At 38.9% G+C, this 17948-nt stretch overlaps 4 protein-coding genes across 6 annotated transcripts in view; 1 reads left to right on the top strand and 3 right to left on the bottom strand.

The window, feature by feature from the left end:
- Positions 1-4407, bottom strand: part of LOC107266705 (T-box transcription factor TBX10) — an 8287-nt gene extending 3880 nt beyond the window's left edge. The window contains exons 1-4 of one of the 3 annotated variants that reach the window (XM_015737459.2): positions 3668-4407; positions 2796-3277; positions 1830-2131; positions 1477-1728 (exon numbers count right to left, since the gene is read on the bottom strand). In XM_015737459.2, coding sequence (XP_015592945.1) covers positions 1477-1728; positions 1830-2131; positions 2796-2922 — 681 coding nt within the window. In that variant the 5' untranslated portion in view covers positions 2923-3277; positions 3668-4407. Of the gene's footprint in view, positions 1-1476; positions 1729-1829; positions 2132-2795; positions 3337-3433 lie in introns of all 3 variants that reach the window. The other 2 variants (XM_015737458.2, XM_015737455.2) reach the window with 2 other exon arrangements.
- Positions 4408-6022: 1615 nt separating this feature from the next.
- LOC107266708 (serine/threonine-protein phosphatase alpha-2 isoform) lies at positions 6023-12916 on the bottom strand. Its single transcript, XM_015737472.2, has 5 exons — positions 12605-12916; positions 11314-11445; positions 9972-10202; positions 9527-9855; positions 6023-9419 (listed from the first exon to the last, which is right to left on the bottom strand). Exons 1-5 carry the CDS (start codon positions 12657-12659, stop codon positions 9180-9182), a joined length of 987 nt encoding a protein of 328 aa, XP_015592958.1. The 5' UTR covers positions 12660-12916; the 3' UTR covers positions 6023-9179.
- A 701-nt stretch (positions 12917-13617) lies between these two features.
- On the top strand, positions 13618-15762 carry LOC107266711 (ran-specific GTPase-activating protein). The gene is made up of 4 exons (XM_015737473.2): positions 13618-13863; positions 14430-14587; positions 14717-15003; positions 15082-15762. The coding sequence occupies exons 1-4, from the start codon at positions 13849-13851 to the stop codon at positions 15420-15422; spliced, it is 801 nt and encodes a 266-aa protein (XP_015592959.1). The 5' UTR covers positions 13618-13848; the 3' UTR covers positions 15423-15762.
- Positions 15763-15899: 137 nt separating this feature from the next.
- Positions 15900-17816, bottom strand: LOC107266712 (endoplasmic reticulum resident protein 29). Its single transcript, XM_025084101.1, has 3 exons — positions 17456-17816; positions 16786-17184; positions 15900-16682 (listed from the first exon to the last, which is right to left on the bottom strand). Exons 1-3 carry the CDS (start codon positions 17561-17563, stop codon positions 16446-16448), a joined length of 744 nt encoding a protein of 247 aa, XP_024939869.1. The 5' UTR covers positions 17564-17816; the 3' UTR covers positions 15900-16445.
- Positions 17817-17948: the final 132 nt, after the last annotated feature.

The raw sequence follows: 17948 nt of genomic DNA on the forward strand, positions 1-17948 counted from the left end.
GGGGGGGGGGGGTAGTAAAATCAAAATTAATAAAAGAAAAAATTTTCTCCATTCATTCGACAAGGAACTTGTACACCACTACAGCCTATGTATGTTCGGTATGAAATTTGAACGACGTGAAATTTCTCAACTGTTTACACGTAATAGCAATGCCATACCCAAGCGTTACACACCAATGCTGACTCCTGCTAATTCCACAGGCCTTTAAGGCATGTGACGTGACATCAACTCGGTCTCCCAGGCTTCTTCAGACTGTTTATGTTAGTTTACCAACGATACAAACACTCAGACCAGCCAGAGCCCATCCAAGGATTAGACGCGCTAAGTCTCGTAGGAAAAGAGTCTCAATTCCCTCTTGCTTGGAGAGTTTCAATTTTTTTTAGAGCGACGCAAGACCATTCTTTGGATGAAGTTTTAAGACTGGACACCTGCAACGGATCTGGGACGGATTGGGATTATCGCGGAAAGATATATTTGAATATTGAAAATATTTCGATACGACAGCTTCGAGTCTTGGAGGTTAGATTTTTCCAATTCTGAATTGCGTCACCCTGTTTTCTTTCTTGAATTGTATATTCAACTCTATGTCTCGAGGATGTTTAAACTTTCCTTGTCGTCTTGTCTTTTCTTCTTTTTCTACTCGAAATCTCGCGCGCTACGCTCGTATCTCAGATCAATTAAGAGGAACTCGTCCGAAACGACAAACACGTGGACCGGACTGTCGGCCGGGAACGTCTGTCGCGTCCCTCAATGTACTTTATGTATCTCGTCGACGGTGAGAAACGTAGAAACGGCAACGAGCACCGTCGCTGGTACGAAGAGAGAGTCATAGAGAGTACGAGAGAGAGAGAGAGATAGAGAGAGAACGTAAACCGCTGATATCTCACCCCCTGAAACCATTTGCTTAAATCACGGGGTGTGTCTAAATGACTCTAAAACGCGTAAAACGATCCGACTTTTGATTTACTGTCGCGACGACGGGACACCTTTGTAAATACGCCTCCGGCCGACGCTTCCTTTGCTAGAATCCACGCTAAACTGTCGTCCCAGTTATTAGGCCTCCCAAAAGTCCTTCGATGGAAGTAACGAACGTTCTCATTGTCGCGCGGATAGAGTGATTCTTGAAAATATTATAAAATCGTGCAAATATTATTTATGGCCATTTTCTGTCACCGAAGACTAAACAAAGGTTTGGGTTTATCAATAGCGTCCAGTGTGTAATGACGTCTAGAGAGAATCAAAGCGAAGCCATTTTCAAACAGCCATGAGATCCTATATACAATTCATACAGATCGCTATAAGTTAGGGATGTCTTGGTTGATTTTAATATAATTCATATTACGAACTGGGTATTTTAATTTTACGACGTTTAAAACTAAAACTAAGTTCGTCGTAACTTCGTGTAACGTCATTTAACGTAGTGTCAAAAGTATCGCGAGGTAAAGACAACTCGACTAGGAATCAACCTTGACTTACATGCCCGTTGTCGTCCAGCTGATTATTCGTTAGTTTGAGTTTGTCGAACGATACAGGTTGTTTCATCCAATGCGCCCCGCTCGCAGGACTGTCCGGATGTACGTGGATTCTTGGGGGCGAAACTGGATCAGCACGACCCGCGACGACCCAGGCGCTACTATGAAATGCGTATCTGTACCTCTTGTCGTCGCAAGGTACAAAATCCATCACCAGCAAGTAATCCGTATTCGGGTCCAGCCCGAATATTCGGCACTGAAGAAAGACGAGAAGAAAATGCAATTAATACTGACGCCACCCGACTTCCGCGAATTATGGGTTTCGATAAATCAGTTTATAAGAAAATTGATATCCACCTGGAAAGTCGGGAACATCCTTCTTCCAGCTTTCGTTACTATCATTTCCGTTCCAAGCTGATGAAACTCCTCCCACAGTGGTCTGGCTTCCAATGCTGCACCTGCACCTGCAAGTGCAGGATGTAAAGGCCTCTTCGATGCACTCTCGTCCGGTGACGAGGATGTTCCGCTCTCGTTGTTGTTGTTGTTGTTGTCGTTTCTCGAATCCGACGACGACGGCGAGATCGTCGACGTCGCATGATTCAGGGTCTCCATGGATGGACTTCTGGAACGCTTTACACGGCCGGCGGTCTGCAGACAGGCTGAAAGTAGGAATTTTAGGAATTTCTTCTCTTACGTCAATTCGGTATCGGGAGTTGAGGGAGACGTATTTCTTAATGATTTTAAGATGTGTTTGCACTCGGCTTTTTGTCTTTTGGATTTTTCGTGCCGAGTTAACTAAGTCGAAACTCTAAATAAAACTTCTTTCGCAGAATCTATTGGTTTCTTTTATACTGTAGAGTAGTGCAGTATGCAATGAAGTAGCATGCAGTGAATGCATGAGAACGAAAAAAAAACTCAGTCTGCTAAAACAAGGCGGGTTTTCAAGCAGTCGAGCTAAATTCGTTACACCCAGTGATCCTGTTCGAATGGATGTACAATACAATTATATAGTGGAGTCCGGTTATTACGACTTTGCTTATAACGATCGATCGCATATTTCATCCTGCTTGCCCCCCTGGGTTTGATTTTCATAAAAATTCGTATGGGACTTTTATTTTGCTTATTACGTATTCGTATTCCTTTAGTACCACGTCATTTTCCTGTCACTCGAATGTCGTTATAAACCAACCCTACGTCTCATATCTATGGTTAATTAATTTTGATAACAGTATAATTAATATGTTAAATATACAATATACGTTATGTTACAATGATAAAGTAGCAGGACAGCTTTCAATTTAAAAAATATTCCTGCAAGCTTACCTTCCATTTGTTGCATTGGCGAAGGAACTGGCGGCAACTGTTGATGTTGATGATGATGCGTCGCCCATTGCTGATAGCAACAGTCAGCAGCAGCAACGTTATGTTGTTGTTCATGTTGCTGTTGCATCCTTTCACTGTTGATTATTGTACACTGACACTGACACCATTCATCAATTTTTGTAACACCTTGTCAATCGTTCATTTCAATTTCAATAATTGTCGTCAAGAAAATTACCGACGTTAAATCGATCAACCTGTTGATAATCGACGTGGTTGCTAAACTAGTTAAATTTACTCTAACAAATCTTCAAGTACTCGATCCCGTCGCACCGTGGAGAGTGTAAGTACGCTAAAAGTTTGAAGAGAAGGTATCGCAGCTAAGACTTTACTGAAATTCACAGGGTGGCTCTCCAAACAAACTGAACACTTGATTTAGATCATTGCCTGCCGAATCATTGAACCGGTTTCTCAGGTCTTTCTGACTAGAACACCATAGAATTACATTGAAAAATGAAGAACGTCTAAAAAATTCTTCTTATCCCTGTAAATCGAATTCCTCGCTGTATTTATACAGAACAGACATAAATCCACAGGAAAAAAAAAGCATATAGTCACAAAGGAAAAGGAAGATAATTTACCCCATAGAATGAAATAGGAAACTTCCTTAAAAAAAAGACCCATCCACTTTTAATATAAACGATCTTCAATTTTTTTTATCAGTCTTGCACTTGTAAAAAATAAAAAATTCTCGTTTCTTCTACCGTAGAACGAAATGCACTGGTTCCGTACTCTCGAAAGCTCACCGGCCCGATATCACATGAAAGTAAGGTAACGAAAATGGAAAAGTTTCACAAAGAAAAAAGCGTAAGCACCTAGGAACCGTCTCGTTTCCTTGAAAAATCAAGACGCAGACATCTCCTCGAATGGGCTGATCCTTGGTGCTCCAGAGGAGGATATATCACAGTGGAGAACTTGACCGAATACCCGACGATTTCGAGCATCATCGGAGGGTCAGACTGCCCGTTAACAGGAGCCGTCCGCACCTCCGTACCCGGTGACGATGACAAGGGCGATACTGGCCAACGAAGAGGAGGCAGGCGCAGAGGAGGACTCCTTGGTGGCGTGTAGTAACGAACGGACGGATGAACGAACGTAGGTACAGACGTACGGATGTCTTCTGGGATAGAGACTAGCTGCGAGCTTATCATCGGCACATCATTCTCTCCTCTCTTCTTCTCGCGACACTTCACTTCTTCTTTCCTCTATAATACTCCCACGGGAACTGCCGGATATTCCTGCTGGCTAACAGAGAGACAGAGACCACAGCCAGAATACTCTGTCACGAGGAGGAGCTTCCTCTACGGGTTCCCTCCTACGTTAGACACCCACGTTCATCCGAGACGCTGCCTTTTGGCTGCGAGGGCGGAGCTTAAATCGAGTCACTGCCACTTCACTTTGCTTCACTTCGCTTCACTTCACTTCACAGCCACCACCGACATCCAGACTCCCTTTATTAGCTGAACGCCAATTGGAATTTGTAGTTGACAATAGTTTTCAATTCTGATAGCTCCTTCGTTTCGTTTGGCTTGCACAAGAGGAATCGGACAAAATTATATAAATTGTTGTCCCTTCTATTTTCTTTCAATAGTACACGGTATGAAATAAAAACTTTTAATGGTTATGTTGTCTGATGGAGGAATCAAGCTACTGAATTTACTTGGGCGATCTTTAATGATATTTGAAATGCTGTAAAATTTATCGTTACTTGATCTCACTCTGACATGTTGATACACACCTCTTTCGTTCCTTTGTTGAAGTAATTACATATAGCGAGTTTACGGCTTGTCTGTTCTCTCTCGATCGTAAAGATATCACAGTTATTAGACTATTAGTGCCTGCTTAGTTATACAAGTTAGTGGAGGATGTGCATTCGCGTTTTCGGTTACATGAACATACCTTAACCTTTCCGTTGACGTAAAGATGGCTGCGCAAAGTAGCGCCGTATAATTTTACCGAACCACGTAAAACAGTCAGTCGCTCTAGAACATTGGATAAAGTTTACGTCTGGATGAAATACCAATGGATATACACTTTTCTTTAAGTAATTTTCACAATATATTCTCAACTGTACGATTAATGTGTGTGGAACTATATAATGTTTACGTTATATCGATACAATTGAAACGGTCTGTATATGCTGTGTATATATAAATATACATATATATATGTATATATAACCACACTACGGGGTACCGAATTATTTCTCGTTTGGCTTTGATCCCAGGAGAAGGCGGAGTCTCGCGGCCTGCCCAACAAATTAGTAGACATCGTCGAAGCCTCTGGCGGATCGTCCTCGTAGTAGCTGGTCGAGACGCCTTTCTTTTTCCACCGACGATCACCGTCTTTTCGCGTCCCACGCTCGCGATCCGGGCGATCCTGACGACCCTGACTAATTCAGCCCATTTATTTCTAAACGGGAGACAAACGGAGCATCAAAAGACACGGCGCGTATGGAATCGTAGATACGCGAGACACGCCGTGACTGTAGTCACTGGTATTTCACTATGACTTTCCCATAAAACAAGGTGAAAATGGGCATACCAACGCCGGCCAACCCTCTATACTGGATTATAAGACAATATTTAAGAAGCTAAGTTAAAAAGCATGAAAATTAAATGTATAATTTCTCTTTAACGTTTTTCTCTGGCGATTTATTTATATAATAACAGTTCAGTGTAATGTGCATGATTTTTGTCAATGAGTGTTTGCTGAGGGCAAATAAGGCAAGGAAAAGGCAAAAGTAAGAAAAAAAATAGAAGATGAAAAACACATGTAGACTCTGTTGTTACTCGACGGTAGTATAAAGGGATTGTTAACAGGTCCATTTTTTCTTCGTCATTAAGACAAATAAATGTGTCAAAATTTGACGGATGTATGTTACCATTATCGGTGAGATTCTGTGAGGCTGCAGTCCTGACGTTCTCCTACATTGCCATTTGAATGACTGTGATATCCATTTTGAATGACACTCCAAAATTTAAGAGCATTCAAAACTAAAACTTTCTGGTGTTGCGCAAAGATACTAATAAAAGCCTGTTAGAGTTTGATGTAATTTCCAAATCTTTCTATCTTAAATTTTCGTTGGGAAACTGTATACCTACAGTCGGTAAAGAAGTTCTTGGTACAAGGGAAGGTAAAGTAATTTAATAATATTTTAGGTGAATGAATTATCGTCCGTAGTGGTTTTATTGTTCATCGCATGTTCCAATCTTAAATCTAAAATCTCGTCGAGCATCTATAGTTTATATATTGTTATATTAACAATTTAATTTTATTCATACTCTTAGGTCTAACTTATTACCGACGTTGCGTACTTCTTGTGCGACTGTTTACAATAAGACTATTTAATTGGTACGATCCTCATTTTTCTAATAATAATACGACACCCAATTGTTTTCGGAACATTAATTTATCTCAAGTAAAATGAAACTAAACAACGTTCCTAATTAGTTACAAAGAATTACAGACTACCCGCGCCCGATTGATTTATTGCCAAAATCGATTCCGTTGCGCGCTCGTTCATTAATAATTTGATTATTTAAAAAAACCAACAAAAAATTAAAATCAAATTCATTCAAGATATCCTGAACGAAAAAGAACACGAGTCCGACTGGATTTTACGTGTTTTATTATTTCGTTATATTAAATATGAATTAATTTTACCATTAGTAATTAGTCCTCGCGATGGAATAATAGCTGCAATAGCGGCATTTCCAATGGAAAAGTGCCGCATAGTGGAATCAATGTATATATACAAAATGACAAAAACGAACATAAACAATCCAAGGAACACAAAATAAGTTACATATTACCAGTATTACAATCTCCTGCTCGGAAATGTTATAATAATATACGTTAGTTACTTTATAACTATTATATTCCTGAATAAGATATTCAGTGTCCCTATCTAACTGTTCCTTTGTGCAGCGAGGAATCACTAGTAAAGAGGGGTAAGCCTTATGGAACTTTGTGCCCGACAGCTATTGGGCACAATGGGCATGGGAGATAAGCTGAAATTAGCATAGAAGTTCTAAAGAGGATCTTTTCTTTCGTTTCATTATGATTTCAGTACCAGTGAGATATATGCCAGTGAAGAGGGTTAAAATGCCATACAGTTCGTTCAAGACAAAGAATACATGGAAACTCCTCTTTACAAATTTCTCCTCGATGCTTTGTTTCTTGTGTAACTGACCAATACGTTTTTTCAAACTTTTCGTGTTGTGTCGTGACTCTAACAAAATTATCACGATTAAAACAAATCATAAAAATTAATGTACTCTAACAAAAAATTGTCTTTTTCATATCCATATCCCCTCAATTGAATTGTCGTCGATGAGGACAATGAAAATGTTTGAAAAAAAAAAACAAACCGTTTACTGTAACAATGGACGTCCCTTGTTTATCACTAGTTGGCCTAATGTCCATGAATATCTACACGCGAGTTTCGCAACTGGAAAGAATGACGTTCTGCGTCAGCCAATTCCAATCTCGAACAAAGTCTTGACCAGTTTGTTTAAAACCTGGTGTAAGATATATGTATGTATATCGAACGCGACGGAGGGCACCGTAATGAAGCAAAGAAAAAAAAAGACAAAAGGATACTTTAAAGTTTTGGCTTTAGGTGTTTTATTTATAAAAAAAATTAATGTACAATGAATGGGGGGATTGGGGTATGGTGATGAATAATGCGGATCAACCTCGATTCGATAGATTTGATGTTGCTTTTCTTTTCGTTATTACTCTATGGCGCGCTGTGCTCCTAAGGCTGAATTTTCTCGTTTCGCGAACGCTGTTTCTCGTCCTTAAGTGTCTAACACTGCTTTGTTAGTTGTACAGGTGCAACCGAGGAAAGAACGAGTAATAAGTGACGATGACGATGGTGATTGTGCACAGTTGGAAAGAAAAGGGAACAAAAACGATGACGATGAATATAATATACGATGAACTAGGCGGGGGATGATGGCATATTAAGACGATTAAAAAAAAAAGAGAAAAAACAAACGGAAATGTCGCAGCTACGAGTACATTAACAAATAAAATTATCTAAATTGCATCGCGAGGTTAGTCGATGTGGTGACGAGTGGCTGCGACCACGGACTCGTCATTTTTTCTTTTCGTATTCTTCCACTTTTTTTTGTTTGGTTTCCTTACGCGTAAGGAAGTGTATGTACGTGTTCGTGTATATTTTATTATGCTTGCATTATTAATAATTATACCGTAATTAATCCCCCCCCCCCTAAATTGCCAGCTATGATGATGACACGAAGCTGATTCCGGAGCAGGGTCAAACCGTTGTCTCGTATTAGCAATTAAAAGTAAGAAAACACTACGCTCGCTCGTTCCGTGTCAAATTATTTTTTTTTTAATTATCCACAGCGATACAAATTCGCGATATTACAAGAGCGACTGTAGAGTTCAATTACGCCATGTACAATTTTTAAATATATACTCAATCTGATTAGCGAGGGAAGGGTGGGAAGCCGGCCCGTTTTAAAGCGGTACACTTCTTTCAACATTCAAATGATTAAATGCCGCGACTGTCGCATATTCAATTCAGAAAAAAAACATCCAACCAATTTGTTTCTCCATTTCGAGCAGGACTTAATTCTTTCTCCAAGGTAGCATACCAATAGCCTAAACATGAAAACGTAACAAGTTTTTTCTTTTTTGAAATAACATGCCTATACCGTGCCGAAGCATCGAAAAACAGGGATATATTCGCATTTCAACTTCGTGGCCAAATTATCCCAGAATAACAATCTCAATTCGTTTACGTGGTAGTCTGTCAAGCATACGAATGATATATAACTACGAACGAGATATTCTGTCCTTCAATTCTCCGTAAGAAGAAAAGAACCATGGATGACGTTATCGGGACCCTTGCAACAGTTGGCACTCCGGAGTCTGCTTCAGTACCCACAAGTTCTTATATCGACAATCATTGTTTTGTGGATGGCTCCGTGATTTTCACATAATAGTGGTTGTAGTAGCAATAGTAGTAGCAGTAATAATAATAATAATAATAATAATAATAATAATAATAATAAACATACTCGTAATAATAACTCTTTCTTACAGTGGACTCTTCGGGACGTAAGAGGCGATTCCCGCTGACGTATATAAGGGAGCGACACGGTGAAGATCAAGGATATTGTTTCATTGTAATTGGCTGTCGTGTTTTAATCAGTAGATCCTAAAGATGGCCTTTTTAAAGAGGATCGGACCGGATTTTAAAAGGGCGGAATTGAGGGAGGATAAAGGTCTTAAGGTCCTAAGTGTTGTGTTGTTGTGTCGTTTATACGACAAGGATTTCTTCTAAGGGTTTCACTTCTTTTTGTTCTTGTTGTTCGCACCTCGAGGCGGCGTCACGGGTCGACCAGCATTCAGACCACCATACGTGAACTTCCTCTTGTCCGCGGGTTTAAGAATTTGGAAGCTGCACATCAGAGTGTCATCTACCGACATCATGGCCCCCGCATTGTCAAATTCACCGCAGTAATTAGGCGCCGAGAATAGCGTGACGAGTTGACGCTTTGCAAAGAACTCGTAACCATCCTCTACGACCTGAAAATTGATAAATCATTTCGTAATTACAACGCTTTCTTACTTTCTCGCTATTTGCGTACTATTTGAGCTTGCGGCACCTTCTATGAGAGTCCGCATCGACTTACCTGGTGAGCACGGCAGATGAGATCAAAGTCGTGTTTATGCAAGAACTTGGCGACGACTTCGGCACCAAAGGTGAACGAAACACCACGGTCATTCTCTCCCCAACCCATGGTATCCTTATCAGGATCTGACCAGAGAAGATCACAAAGCAGACCCTGATCAGGTACATCGGTGGGTCTCATGATACGTCTGATTTGTTCCATGCTTTGAAGGTCCGGACTAAGACCGCCGTGGCAACAAAAGATCTTCTCGTCAACGATGGCGGCCACCGGCAGGCAGTTGAAGCAATCCGTGAATGTTTTCCACAATTTGATGTTATATCGACGTTTACCTAAATTAAGATAAAAATAACACATGCAACACAACAGGAAGGAACCCATCGACGATATGAAATCGAACAATATACAGCATTTTCAATGTGAAATCAGAATTAAAAATTCCACTTACATTCATCATAGAAACCGTATATCCTGTTGATGGAGGCGCATTCGTGGTTTCCTCTGAGTAAGAAGAAGTTCTCGGGATATTTAATCTTGTAGGCAAGCAAAAGACAGATCGTTTCTAGCGACTGTTTCCCTCGGTCTACGTAGTCACCCAGGAAGAGATAATTGCTCTCTGGAGGGAAACCGCCATACTCGAAAAGCCGCAACAAATCATAGTATTGTCCGTGTATGTCACCTAAAATTAGGTAATTCAAAGAGTAATGTTGATTGTGTCCGAAGAAAGTTGCACCTTTGACCTTAAAGAAGTAACTATTATTTTATAATTACAAGGTCAAGTGGGTCAGTAACAATACTCATTATTCTTTCATCTTACTGTTTCTTTCACTTTATAGCTTTATGATTATTGCACGCCGTAACTGGGTCTCGCGTGGTCGTAGAAAAGAAAAGAATGCACGTCGCGACGCCGCGCGACCCCTTTTATAAGCGTTGAGGATATTTTCGCTTTCCATTGCGGCATATCAAAATAATTTTAGATACAGGCAATACGAGGTCGGTCCAAAAGAAACGACTGTCATGCCAATAAAACTTGCATGACGTTCCTTTATCTGCAGTTTAGTCATCTACAAATGGTTTTGTCAGCCACGTGGCATGGATTTAATCATAATCCATGCGAGCGATGCATCCCCCTTTTTATCGTTCCACGGATATGCTTATTTACAAGTGCCAATGACATTCCTGATAATCTTGATCTGATTATTTCTTAAAGCAATACCCAGGAATCTCGTTATACAATAGACGGAGATGAAATAACATACGACTATTTTATTATTTTGATACTTTAAACAGAAATTGGAATACACAATATTTGAGGATCAATGTATTTTGGCTATTAAATAATAACTGCACATTCTATATAAATGTACTGAACTGTGATTGACGCTCTGTTGACGGTGCGCCAGATAAGATATGCAATCATTATATTAAGTCAATTAACAGTCCGAATCCAAAGCTACACATTGATGAACTTGTATTTATGAAATACTATCAGTTATTTACACAAGAAAAACGCGTACATATATGCATAAATATAATACGCATTGAGTTCACTAAATATTAAATAACATGGATACATAGATTTCCTTCATTTACTTTCTGTGAATCTGATAACGCATTGCATTGATTAATATCAGCCTACAAGCAATTTAGTACTTCGAAGGGTAGATGATTTTTGTAGTAATATTTTAAACGGTAGCCAAATCATCAATATGTTTATACATACCAAAATAGAAGTTTATTTAACGATGTAAACATGTGTGTAGGAAATAAAAAGCCGTCAAAATGCTTACCACATATCTTTAAGGGTGCTTCCAGCTCGAGCAGTATGGGCTGCGATAGAAAAATTTCCCGAGACTTTAAGCAAAGCCCCCGAATCTCTCCCTCGGTCAGCTGCACATTTTTACCAGGTCGAGCTCCCCTTACTAAAAAAACACAGAAATACAAAGGTACTTTAATTTAGATAGACAGATGCAAATATCTTTATTAAACCAGTTTGAAATATTCAAATGTCAAATCTTATCTTATTACTTGAACAATATTTATTTTCCAATTCATGTATTACAAATTACTGCTTGACAAGAGTGCATCTAGTACTACAAAATACTAACAGTATTATGTAAATCTAATCCAATAATCTTCTTAATCTATCAATACCAGGTTGATTCCCTTGATATATACTATATAATGAATATAGACACATTTAAATTGAACCAATACAGTGTGTCATTGCAATGACATTCGCAGCCCTTACTCACTCTACCTATCATATCATTTAAGATATCTCCTTAGAAGAAATTGATACATCTGCTTAGAAAACTGATGAATAGATTTATAAAGTAAAGAGAAACAGCATCCTAAAGAAATAAGGAAAAGACAGTTAAATTTGTTGAAATAAAAGTGGTATAATATTCATCTTTCTATTCTTGCAAAAAGACTATGGAAATATGTAGTAAGATTATCTCAGATAAGTAAGTCATCATAAGCAGACAATTAACCCAGTTAGATGGCGTGGGATCAAAAGGGAAATAAAAAAGCATGTAAAATAACAGGGAAATAAAATACTAGGGAAGCCCTGGCCTTAACCCCGGGGACAGCCTCACGGCCGAAAATAGTGCAACCGCAAAATAGTCAGCGAGCTTCAAAATCTCTAAAAGTCATTCCACCGTGAAGATCATAACTGTCCCGAAAAACAACTAGAAAAAATTCGACTAACCAATAGTAATGTGTAAAATAATCCAAGAAAATAGCGCATCCAGCAAGACGATAGTCGAGTCGCAAAAAGCGAATAGCGAGTATCAAGAGTCGTGGCGTTGATCGGCGGACCTCGCCCAAACGGTTCACCGTAGCGGTTGTCAACGTAGTTTTATGTAAACAAACGGTATATCTAGGCATATAGGCAATCGCCTAAAATTAATCGGTGTTGCGTAACCAATAAAAACCTATTCTAAAGAACGATCTAATGTATCAGTAAGAATTGCAAAGCGACCTAAGACAGTGTAACGCAGACGGTGGGCGCCCCGGCGCCTACGAAGGCTCAATATTTTTTCACACGGCGTACACTCAGCGGGCAGCTAGCTTTACCTTCCAAGAGTCGAGCGATGATGCTGTCAATGTTTAATTTATCGGTCTCAGCCATCGGACCAGGATTTCGTGCGCGTCCCGGGCTTCACACGGAGCACCTCGCCCTAAGGATGGCCGCTGATTTTATTGGATTTCCACCGGCGGGGCACTGGGTACTCACTCGCGTACGCGGCCTCGTACAAGGTACTCGCAATGGCCGCCCGAACAAGCGCGCACTCTGATCCGCTTCCCTCTTTCAGCTCTCTTCTTACGCCCCGCTTCAGTTCTTGCCAACACTCCGTGCTTATTTCCTCTGTGCATCCGCTGGCTTCCTACACGAACGAGGCGCTTTATGAGCTTTTACAGTGCTGCCAATCTTGAATTTTATCGTTCTACCAACAGCAATAAGTTACAAACGATCTATGCGCCAACTAGATGATTTTCTGATAGAACGCATGCGCGCCCAACTGTACGTAAATCCTGGTTTATAATTCTCGCGAATTCATTCCAATTCGTTCTTATTCATTCTGATTGAGGCTAATCGTCAAAGTGTAATTAGCCTGGGTAAAATGCGAATGTTATGACAGTTTCGTATGCTAATGGCTGTGTTAGACGTGTCTAACGATGGCACATCAAAGTCCGGCATAATAAAACAGGCATTTAATTTTTGAAATTTTGTCTCATACAAGCAACCCGATTATCCTGAGGTATTATGGATTTTTTTTCACAGATTTTCCGTATATTTGTTGTTTTTAATTGAGAGACGATATAGGGTTAGATGTAACGTATCCAGATATCTTTCAATGCAAGGAAAAAACATTGACCAATGGTATGCGTATGAATATGTATGAAATAACGGCACAATGGTTGGGGATGTCATTTTAATGTTATACTTTATACGTTCTTTTCATTTTTTTTTTTTCATGATTTATTCTCACAAATTTTCGATAATTCCACAATTTTCCGACTAGCATATAACAGAAATCAGTACCAGCATTAAACCAACAGACATAACCTAGGAAAATATTATAAGAGTCGGTTGTGTTTCTGTGGTCGTAAAGTCATTCTATCTCAATTTCCATTGGTCACGAAATCTTAGGGGTTAACTGTTGTCCAACCAGATTCAAGGTCGCACCTCCGGGCGTTCATTTATTGTCAGACGCGGTTATGGTAGTTTCCTACGAAACTCGCCATTAAAAGGATCATAATTATTGGCGGTTGTCGCATACTTTTCACGTAATTTGTTCTCGAAAAAATACACGAACATGCCAGAAAATGTGGTAAGTAATGAATTATTAATAGTTTTAGGGATTTTTTAATTTTCTTTATTCAATAATGCAATACTGTGCATATTGTACGTTATCTTATAGTATTGATGTCAGTGTGGTAGGTTATGAATTCAGTTCCGTTTGGAAACAAAGATCACTGTTGAAAAGATTTCCGTATCTCTAAGCTTGAAGCAATAAAGATATGGCGCTTGTAATATGATACTATATTATTTTTAACATGTAAACGTGAACTTCACGTGGCTTTTGTAATTGAAACCCGTTTAATACCTCGGTATCTATTTGCATTTGTACGCCGACTACAGCATAGTATATGAGCGTCTGTAGATGCAATTTATTGTTTGCCTCAATGCTGCTCCATTTTTCTTTGCACATTTCAGAGATAATATAGCGCTTTTATTTATTCAATTTACTAAGGATGTTATTGTTACTATGATAAAGTGGTGGAATTTATAATATATATTTATATTTTTTATGCTTATTAGTATATAATGCAAATACAGTTATTTAGCAAGATCATGTTATTTGTCTTTAATATATGTTGTTCATGGGTCCTCTAGTTGAATGGCGATCATGTGGATGTAAATGGAGCTAATGGAGAACCGCGTGAACATGAAGAAGAAGCTACTGAGGAGGATGTTCATTTTGAACCAATAATTACTTTACCATTGATTGAAGTGTCCAATAATGAAGAAGAAGAGGTCGAATTAATAAAACTGTAAGACATTGCTGTTATGATATATAATGTTATTACTTGCATATATTTATTGTCTGGGATAAGTCAATTTGCCTACTCTTTTATGAGGAAAATATAACTCTTATTATAAAAAAAATATTGACTTTGCAGAAGAGCGAAGTTATATCGGTATGATTCATCAAGCGACCCAGCCGAATGGAAGGAAAGAGGAACAGGGGATGTAAAATTATTAAGACACAAAATAAAAAATACAGTCAGAGTGGTAATGCGCAGAGATAAAACATTGAAAATATGTGCTAATCACTTCATAACACCGTGGATGGAACTTAAACCAAACTGTGGCAGTGATCGTGCATGGGTTTGGAGTGTTCTTGCAGATTATGCAGATGAGCAGCTGAAGCAAGAATTACTAGCGATACGTTTTGCCAATGCCGAAAGTACTACTCTCATATACTTATAATTGTAAACATAATCTCATATGATGAAGTTATGAAAAAATCTTATTATTCTTACAGATGCTTCCATGTGGAAAGAAGCATTCGAAAAGGCCAAAAAAATAGTGGGTGCCGAGTGCGAGATCTACGCCGGGAAAACAAATCCTGAAGAAGCAAAGGATGACAGCGATAGCGACAGCGACAGTTCTAGTGACGTGAGCTACGGCGAAAGTAGCGATAACGACGAACGGAATAACTCAACAAAACCGAAGGAAGACACGTCACCAGTTCAGGATTCCTCAGCTACCAAGGATTATCCAAAAGATTTAACAGCAATCTCTGAAAAAGATACGAAAAAAACAGACGAACTAACTGAAAAGCTGGAACACTTAAACGTCAAAGCAGATGGGCAGAGTAACTAACCATACTTCAAGAAGGAAAACGTGACACTAGAATTCGGAGTACACATTCCAGCAAAACTTGTTTTACCGTGCTGATAATGACAATGGGGATCATTCAATTTTAACTACATGAAAATTGTTACACGATAAACGGAGAACCGAATAGATTGAATAAATTTTCAATTTAATGATTAAATAGGAATATTTATACAGATGTTATATGTTGTCTGTGATTTTTTAACGAAAGCGATACAAATGCCGACATAGAGCAGATAGGAGGAACATTATAATGACATAATTTGTTGTACAATGTGACTGAAAAAAATAGAATGAACGAACACGCATTCTGTATTTAACGCGAGATCATCATTTTTTATTCACTCTGTACCAGTCCTCTCAGATAATCACGCTTCTAGAAATGTAGTTCGTGTATATCGCAACATATGATCCAGAAAAAAAGAAACGATGTCGTTGTAGTAACCAATTTTTTCAGTTTTCTTTTTTTTTCGATTTTACACATTGTATGAAATATTGGCAGTTACAACTACGACTTCATACTTTTTTTATTCGGATCATTCCACGCGTGTTAAAACAATAGCTTGTACGTCTTGTACCTCTGGGTGTTTATATTAGAATAAAGTGCTTCTTTTTTTATAAAAAAGATTGTTGCGCTTATTCTTTATTACATTATAAGATCCAGAATACTTCATAAGTACTTCAAATAAGTTTAACTGCACAAAAATCATTATTTTCATGATTTCAAACTTCGACTCCGTTCAACGCAATGATAGTAAATCGTGAGTCTCTAATTGTAAGTGCCTGAAAATTCATCAACCCTTCAGTGCTCCAAATATTTCGTGGCAAAATTTAATCACGTTTTTTTGTTAAAGTTTTTGAAGAAAACAACAATCGTTTGATTTAAATTTAGGAGGCGGAGTCGCAACAATTGGTAACAATTGGCCGTTTTAAAAAATTCAAATGTTTTACGACTTTTCCCGAATCTACCCCAAATCGTATTTCACTACAGCCTGTACTGAAAGTTCTTCAAAGTTCATCCCTGGATGTGAAGGACTGTAATATATTTCTTCTTTCCTCCATCACACGCTTTTTATCATTCGATAATTTTCCCTTTAGAAGACCTTCCAATCGTGTTTGTTCAGTCTGTACAAAAACGTCACCGCGCTCCATTATTCGTTCCATCAGTTTTACGTAAACCTTTGCTGCAGTACGTTGTTCTTCAGATAACGTATCTTCGAAGATTTTGGCTCTCTCCAAAATTTTCTGTAAATAAAAAGTGTATGTAAAGTGATTTTTGTCTGCTTCATAAAATTGAAGGGTTATGTTATATTTCCAGTTCATAGGAATGTTTCTATATAGACTGTACCTTTCTTTCGCTTTCATTAGCACTTTGATATTCCTTAGCAAGTCTGTCTAACTGCTCAACGCAACCTGGAAGGCCCAGATAGACTCCAGAGTGAGATCTGATGAATCTCTTAATATTATCTGCCGTAAAATCTTCATCTTTCTCAGCAACAAATTTGTAAGGTTCGCTACGTCCTTGAACGAACAAACGAATGGCAGGGTAATCGTCTTTGTTTATGTCATATTTTTGAGCAAGGTCAGAGTTATCCTTATTTCCAAAATCTTTAACTCCCACTTCAGCTACCAAGAGGTCCTGTGAGTCCTTCGTATCCGCTGCAATCTTCCTGAATTCATCGTGTTTGTCGCCGTAAGGAAAAGCAACGTCGAATTTCACAACAACCGCTTTGAATTTTGGAATAACCTGAAATACATAGTTTGCTAACGATCATTAAACCCGTCTCATAAAATAGAAACTATGTATAATACATCAACTCTAAAACAGTATAAGATATATGCTTCGTAAAGTATCACGTGTTCATGCAATCGTTTATCATTTAGGATTCTGATTGGGCGATTCAGTAACCATAGCAACAAGTACTTCAATCATTGCAAATAACATCAAAATATTTCAAATCGATCTAACAAAAAAAATATACATACATCTTCATTGAAGCAGACCGACCAAATCTTACCTTGTCAAAGGAGAAAGAATCAAGGGGTACGCATCCCTTGCAACTCTCAGCATTGGCAGCTATCAAAACACATCCAAAGGTAGTAATAACAATCCAAAGGGCGCGCATAGTTAGATCACTGATAAGAGGAATAGAGACCCTAATAGGAATTATCGTCCAGCCTTATAAGCAGCACCCACCTTCTGAATCAATTATCAACCAAGTTTCGCGTTCGCTAGTAGAACCAGGTACAAATAACAAGAATTTAGCATCAATTACTGGCACTACCGTTCTCGCGATTCGCTACCAAGTATGAACGCTTCTAAAGCAACTGCTCGTGTTTTCTCATGGCGGTGTGGGATTTACCACGTTGGCATGTCGAGCGTCGACAGTCGACGCTGCTAGTGGATGTCTCGCGGAGCAACGCCGAATCAGAAACGGCCACGACCGGTGGGACGATACAAAACGAATCACGTAGTGGACGTGACGCGCAAGTGCACGATGTATTTTTACT

The sequence above is a fragment of the Cephus cinctus genome, unplaced genomic scaffold, assembly GCF_000341935.2.
Source record: "Cephus cinctus unplaced genomic scaffold, Ccin1 Ccin1_scaffold0330, whole genome shotgun sequence".
Lineage (NCBI taxonomy): Eukaryota > Metazoa > Arthropoda > Insecta > Hymenoptera > Cephidae > Cephus > Cephus cinctus.